Source organism: Miniopterus natalensis, chromosome 7, assembly GCF_054644295.1.
Source record: "Miniopterus natalensis isolate mMinNat1 chromosome 7, mMinNat1.hap1, whole genome shotgun sequence".
Lineage (NCBI taxonomy): Eukaryota > Metazoa > Chordata > Mammalia > Chiroptera > Miniopteridae > Miniopterus > Miniopterus natalensis.
Window position 1 is genome coordinate 14,982,543 of NC_142087.1, and position 8,146 is coordinate 14,990,688.

General features: G+C 41.1%; 1 protein-coding gene across 1 annotated transcript; it reads left to right on the forward strand.

Moving 5' to 3' along the window:
* The first annotated feature begins 2,081 nt into the window (after positions 1 to 2,081).
* On the forward strand, positions 2,082 to 4,666 carry DEFB129 (defensin beta 129). The gene is given in 2 exon segments (XM_016200577.2): positions 2,082 to 2,139; positions 4,122 to 4,666. Coding segments are annotated over 2 exon segments (603 nt in total).
* The last annotated feature ends 3,480 nt before the right edge of the window (positions 4,667 to 8,146 follow it).

The following is an 8,146-nucleotide window of genomic DNA, read 5'->3' on the forward strand; positions in this document are numbered from 1 at the left end:
CCTGAGAGAAAAAACAAAGTTCTAGGCATCATGCTTTCTGACTTCAAACTATATTACAAAGCTATAGTAAACAAAGCAATATGGTTTAGGCATAAAAGCGGGCACACAGACTAATAAAATAGAATAAAGAGCTTAGAAATAAACCCATGCATATATGGTCAATTCATTTAAGACAAAAAAGCCAAGAATATACAATGTGGAATAAATAGTCTCTTCAATAAATGGTGTTGGAAAAACTGGACAGCCACATGCAAAATAATGAAATTGGATCACCACCTTACACTGTACACAAAAACTAACTCAAAATGGATTAAAGACTTAAACATAAGACCTGAAACCATAAAACTCCTAGAAGAAAACAGGTGGTAAGCCTTGTCATCTGTCTTGGCAATGATTTTTTGGATTTGAAACCAAAATCAAAGGCAATAAAAATAAATAAACAAATGGAACTACATCAAACTAAGTAGCTTCTACACAGCAAAGGAAACTATCAACAAAATGAAAAGGCAGCCTACCGAATGGGAGAAAATATTTGCAAATCACATATCTGATAAGATGTTAATATCTAATATATATAAAGAACTCATACAACTCAATAGCAAAAAGAAAAATCTGATAAAAATGGACAGAAGACCTAAATAGACATTTTTCCAAAGAAGACATACAGATGGCCAAGAGGTACGTGAAAGGGTGCTCAACATCACTAATTATCAGGGAAATGCAAATCAAAAACACAATGAAATATTACCTCACACCTGTTAAAATGGCTATAATCAAAAAGACAAAAAGCAACAAGTGTTGGCAAGGATGTGGAGAAAAGGAGCCCTTATGCACTGTTGATGGGAATGTTACTGGAGCAGCCACTTACAAAACAGTATGGAGGTTCCTCAAAAAATTACAAATAAAACTGTATAATCCAGAAATTCCACTTCTGGGTCTTTTTCTGAACAAAACAAAAACACTACCTCAAAAAGATATCTGCACTCCCATGTTCATTTCATCATTACTTAAAACAGCCAAACATCAAAGTAACCTAAGTGTCCATTGATGGATGAATAGATAAAGAAAATGTGATATATATGTGATAATGGAATATTATTCAGCCATAAAAAAGAAAGAAATGGCGTTATTTGCAACAACATGGATGAGCCTTAAGAGTATTATGCTAGATGATCTAAGTCAGACAAAGACAAATACCATATGATCTCACTTATATGTGGAACCTAAAAACAAAACAAAACAAAAAAACTCATAGATACAGAGAAAAGATTGGTGGTTGCCAAAGGTGAGGGGCAAAATGGGTGAAGGTGGTCAAGAGACACAAATGACCAGTTATAACATAAGTAAGTTCGGTGGATGTAATGTACAGCAGGGTGGCTATAGTTGATAATATTGTATTGTTTATTTGAAAGTTGCTAAGAGAGTACATCCTAAAAGTTCTCATCACAGGAAAAACAATTATAACTATGTGTGGTAATGGATGTTAACTAGACATTGTGATCATTCTGCAATATATAAAATATTGAATCATTATTTTGTACACTTGAAATTAGTATAATGTTACATGTCAATTATATCTCAATAAAAAAATAAGTTAAAGTTATGCCAAGAGATGCTTCCCACAAACTCATTTAACAAGCATGTACTGAGTTCTTATGTTGATTTAGTAGCCATGCTGGCCACTGGAGACATCAGTACAAAAAAGATAGTCTCTACCCGCCAGGAGTCCATGGTTATAGGAATTTCTGCTCTTCTGACTCTTACACACTGAGTGCCTTAGGCATAATTAGCTGACAACAGTGACGCATACATGATTCTCCCCCTGCTCAAACTTTAAGAAAGAGATGCAAAGAGCCTGCACTTCTTTCATATCTTATGTCTACTATTCCCCCCAGGATCAAGAGCAGGAAATGTGTTACAGAAAGTGTTCAGGAAAGGTTGTTCTCAAACAATCAGAGAAAACACTTCTGTGAGCTTTGGATGCACTTCGCTGCTCATGGCCTAAGGCCATGAAGAGGCCAATAAAGGCTGGACCTCAAAATCATCAACCCAGATCCAAGCTTCTTCTCTGGTACCCAAACATGAAGCTCCTCGTGCCTATCTTTGCCAGCCTCATGCTACATTGCCAGGTGAACGCAGGTATGGAATCCTGGGTTTTAGAGGGGTTGGGGTGAGGAAGCAGGGACTTGGTTGTCCATGACAATGGGAACCCCAAGAGATGGTGAAAGATGAGTTGCCCAAAAAGATGGTTGAAGAGTCTGTCCCTCACATCAGTTATGTGTCATCACCCACACATCTCCATAGGCCCCAACCCCAGACTGTGTCTGATAGGAACACACCAGGAGCTAGCTACAGTAAAAGCAGGCTGTTTTTTGTGTACTCAGAAACTATCCAATATATAAAGCTGCCTTCCCACCCTCTACAGAGCTATTATCTGGGACTCAGACCAAGTCTCCCTCATCTTTGCTCTAGTTCTAATTTAAACCATCTCTTAAAGCAAAGGTTCCTATCAGTTTTTACTGTGGTATAATAAGGAGGAATTCCTTACCCTTATATTCAAAAAATAAAATCTCCTTTAGGATCCAGTAAACAGGTCTGTTCTCCATCTCAATTTCTTCAGATTTTTACAGAGTTTCATCCCTTCTCTCAGCCTTTTTAAAAATATATATATCTTTGTTGATTTCAGAGAGAAGAAGGGAGAGGAAGAGAGAGAGAGGAACTTCAATGACAGAGAGAGTCATTGATCGGCTGCCTCCTGCACGCCCCCTACTGGGGATCGAGCCCACAACCCGGGCAGGTGCCCTGACCGGGAATCAAACCATAATTTCCTGGATCCTCGGTCGATGCTCAACCGCTGAGCCATGCTGGCCCTGCCTCTCAGCCTTTTTTGTCTTGGAAACCCACAAATTACCCATAAGAGCATCTCGGAATATACTGCGGCAAAAGGCTGAAACAGAGGATTGGCCATTGTTACTTGAAAAGGAGAGCAAAGCACTGAGATGTGTTTCAAAAATACAAGAATCAACCAGATATTTGGAATAATTGGCAATGGGTCAGGGAAGGGAAAGTAAAAGTCAAGATGTTTCTAATGTTTTTATCTTGCGACCCTAAGAGAAGGGTAGTAACATAAGCAAGTGTGACTGTCATCTTGGGTAAAGTCACTTAGCCACTTGGAGTCTCAAATTCCACGTGAGTTTGTAATGGGGTTAATTAGCGTAGCTGCTTGAAATACAAGAATTTCACTGTTTTGTCTTTGATGAGGAGCAACATTGAAATGTATGTGAACATTATGAGTTGAATTGTTAAGATGAGTGAGAAAGAACTTTCTTGATTCAGAAATAAGAAGGTGAGACACTGGGACGGAAGGAAAAATCATCCAGCAGATGAAGATGAGGTACTGAACTGAGTAGGAAATTTAGAGCTACAGATAACAATGTGATTATCTTGATAGAGATGAGGTTATGATAATGAATAATACGTCTGAGGAACAGAGTGTCCAGAGGCTGAAAATGATAGAACACCACGCCCCAGGAAACACAGGTCAAGCAGTTGTCAAGGAGGGTAAGGTCATAAACCACTGTGTTTGGCAAGACACCAAAACACCTGAAAGTCCTATTGATTCTCTCTTTTTTAAAAAAAAAAAAAAAAGTCTTTTTTTCAGAGAGAGTGGAAGGGAGAGAGAGAGAGAAACATCAATATGAGAGACACAACAACGTGGCCAGTTGCCTCCCGCACATGCCCTGACCTGGGCCAGGGATCAAGCCTGCAACCGCATGCGCCCTTGACTGGAATCAAACCTGAGACCCTTCAGTCTGCGGGCCGACACTCTAACTACTGAGCAAAACTGGCCAAGGCCTATTGATTCTCTTCTGAAATTCTTTCTTGGATTAGTTTTATGGCAGATTCTACTCTTGTCGGTATTTCCTAGGATCATGGGGAGAAATAGTGATACCTTCCCTATGAGTGTCTAAGATGCTAAGCTGGAGGTTGAAAATCCTATCCAGAAGTACTTGGATTCCCTTTTCTTCTTTCCTGTGTGCCCTAGATTTTTAAAGTAACTCAATGAGGGGAGACGAGAGAGATTTATTTTAGCCCAATGGTTTTCTCTTTTCTTTGTGCAGAATACTTTGGCTCGAGAAAATGTTTAATGAGTTTGGGGAGATGCAAAGACCACTGCGCTGTGGATGAAAAAGAGGTACAGAAATGCAAGAAGAAAAAATGTTGCATTGGACCAAAGGTGGTTCAAATGATAAAAAACTACCTGCAAAATGCAATGCCCCATACACCTGAAGAGGATTTCCAAAAATGGCCAAAAACTACCACCAAGAATTCTAGGGCTACGAAACAAACAAAATATCATATTTTATCTCTCTCCCCCAATACCAAAAGCCCTTTTGCTGACATCAACACCATCATCATCTCAAATGCCAGCACTGTGAACTCTGCCACCGCCAATGCCACGACCTCAGGAAAGATTACATACCCTGCTACTTCTACGAAGAGTGACACCAAAAAAAGCAGAGGTTCAGCCACTGACTTCCCCTCACCATCACCACCACCATGGACACTGCGGACACCATAAACGGAGCTGGAGGAAACAGATGAGCAGGGATATGGGTCTTTCCCTGAAAACACCAGGTTCCTCTCCATCTTTGTTTTCTATTAAATAAGACAGAACTGTTTCCTCTGTCATGAGTCATTCAATAGATACTGTGTAAGTGCCTACAGTTTACAAAATCTTACCATTCTCACAGGAGGCTCCCAGAGGTGACAGAGCTGGAGAGGGATGGAATTTTAGTTTGCATGCCTAGGAGAAGGCAAGCACCAGAAGTGGTGACTACACATTGAATGTGACCCACGGATGACCCAGGTTAGGCCTCTGTAACAAGGATTTCTGATTCTCATATGGTGTCCTTTTCTTAGCGCAGCGGGAAGGAAACTACCAAGAGACATATTTTCTTTTTTCATAGATCTTGGGGGGCAGAGGCCCATATGCAACATAGAATGTGGACGGGTCAAGTCTCTTCTACACATCAGACCCGTAACTTAGTTAGAAGCCGGTTAACATAAGAATGTTGAGGAATGGAGGGAGGAGGGGACACAGGATTCAGGAGAAGGTGAGCAGAGCAGCACTTCCAACAGATGCAGAACGCAGACTACAAATGCAAACCAACTTTGAATTTTCCAGTAGCCACATTTTGAAAAGTAAAAAGACATAGGTGGAATGCATATTAAAAATACATATTATTCAATGTGGTAAATCCAAAACATTATCATTTCCACAGGTAATCAATATAAAAAATATTTGAGATTGTCACATTCTTTTTTTGCACTAAGACTTTGAAATATCATGTCTATTATTGTTACAGCGCACTTCATTCATACTTGCCACATTTTAAGTGCTCAATAGTCCCATGTGGCTAGTGGCTACCATATTGGACAGCACCAGGCTAGAGAGTTCTGAGGGTACAGTGGCTATAGGATTGCTAGGTAGAGGGGATCATCCTAATCTAGGGAAGGTAGCCATATTTCTGAGGGCTGTAGTATAGAATTAAGAGTAGAGAAATTCAGGTCTCATATTTCTGGGCTAGTATTTTGGTTCTGGAACTTTTTAACTATGAGGCCTTGAACAAATCATTTATCCATATATGAGCATCCACTTATTCATTTATAAAATAGAAATGTAAACATATTATACCCCAGAATCTATTTCCTTATATCTCAGGTCACACTTCCTTTTATTGCCCAAATTATAATAGCACAGACCCCTATTCCAGTTTTTTAATATACTAACCTCTGCTACATATCACCTCCATCAATTTAAAGATCATCTTTCCTTACTCTACTTGTTCTTTACTAAGTGTCACCCTAAGAAAAGCAAAGATTTTTCCCACAATGCCCTACAGTGATACTAATGTGCAACTTTTAAAATTATGTCCCTGGAAGTTTTTGTACAACAGAAAAAAGTTGCTACACAAAGAATAACTTCAACTCCAGGTACATGTGTGTTCCCTGAAGAACCCAAGCACATCTTCGGGGCACTAGGTTTCCTCCCTGCTACAGCTCTTTGCCACACTTTTTTTTAAATCCTCACCCACGGATATGTTTTTATTGATTTCACAGAGAAGATGGGATGGGGAAGAGGGGGAGAGAGAGAGAAACATCGATGTGAGAGAGAAACATCTACGGGTTGCCTCCTGTATGTTCCCTGACCTGGGATTGAACCCACAACGTAGGTATGTGCCCTGATGAATTGAACCTGCAACCTTTTGGTGTAGGGATGATGCTCCAACCAAATGGGCCACCCGGCCAGGGCAGCTATTTGCCAAACTCTTGAAAGTCCAGCCCACTTTCCCACAGTTGGAGTGCTTTCTTCATGGTCTCCCCACAGAAAGAGAAAGTGCCTTTCTCACCTAAGTTTAAGGTCTTCTTCTGAATCCTCATTTCCTGTCATAGAACTTACCCACCATCTCTTCTCAGGGTGATTGGTTCTGGGAATACCCTTTTCCTCACTCACTGTAACAAATACGGTAAGTCTCCAATATCTGCTCTCCTCTTTCACTACAGTAACAGGATCCTCCTAATGTCAGCTTGGCCCAAGGCCAGTCAGAGTAAAAGCTACATTTCCCAGATGGAACTGGCCATACTTCAACGCGGAGTCCAGAACTGGCCACCCTTGAAATTATGCATTAATATTATTGGTAAAAACATCAGAGTTTCCATTTTAAAGGAAAAAAGCCTTTTTCTAAGCATTGGGAACCCCACAGTGACTGTAAATTCGCCCTTGGGATTCATGCTGGCACATCCTAGTGCAATCCCCAGGCTCTGCCACTCAGGGTCTGTGAGGTTGGGATTCACCCTGGCACATCCTAGTGCAACCCCCAGGCTCTGCCACTCAGGGTCTGTGAGGTTGGGATTCATGCTGGCACATCCAGTGCTGCCCCCAAATAGCACCATTGAGAAGCTGTGAGACTCTGAATTTTTCAAATTCTCAGAGCCAATATTTGAACCCAGAATAATCAAATTAGACATCCGTGAGCATTCCCCTAACCAGCACTGCTTCTACAGAGCACTTCACAGTGAGTCATCCATAAATAAATAAATACACAAATAAACTAGCTGCTACCCTCCCCAGAACTATGTATGAAGCTGAATCCTCCCTACTTTTGACAGGTAGTAGGTTAATCCCATACATAATGATGCTGCTGCTGACATGACGGGAGAAAGGAGCAGGCTGGTGAAGAGAAGAGCATTTGAGGGGGGCCCTAACTTATTAGAAGGCGTTCCCTTTACTATCCACATTACTTAAAATGGCCTGATTCCAGTTTAGAACTACTTTAAAGTGTTATGAACATGAATTGTCACATACAAATTGTAAAGTTTGAGCCCAATGAGCACAAATAAAGTTGGCCTGTAAATAACATAAGATGATGGAGGGAAGGGCACTAATTAAAACTATAGATTAAAAGTTGGGAGCTGCAGATAAGGTCCAGGGAAAATGTTAACTTTAAAAAAGTAAAGGCCATCTGTCAATAGCTGAGGCTCAGAAAGTAAATGGAGTATGGGGGCGGGTCCTGGAGGACAAAGGAGGAACACAGCAGCTGGCACGGCTTGTCCAGCCTGTACCCAACTGAGTGAGTGGGTAAGAATTTGAGCAAGAAACAGCATCACGTTGGCTTCCCTGCTCTCTGCTCATCTATTCAGAGAGCCAGAGACTGTTTTGGCCTGGCCTGTTCCTGTGGACAACACCCTAAATGAGCCCTGGGCCATGTTATGAATTGTGTCCCTCAAAAAAATTATGTATTGAAGCCCTCCGTGTAGCTCTATTTGAAGCTAAGGCCTTCAAAGAACCAATTAAAGTTTAATGAGGTAAACAGGTGGGCCCCAGTCCAATACCACTGGTTTCCTTGTAAGAGGAGGAGACACTGGGGTGCACACATATGGAGGAAAGACCACATGAGGACATAGAGAGAAGACAGCTATCTACAAGCCAAGGAGGCCCCAGGAGAAACCAACCCTGCCGACACCTTGATCTAAACTTCCAGCCTCCAGAACTGTAAGAAAATACATTTCTGATGTTCAAGCCCTAGCAGACTGATACAGGCCATGAAAGAGAGGATATCTTTTCCCTCCTCCTCGCTGAGCT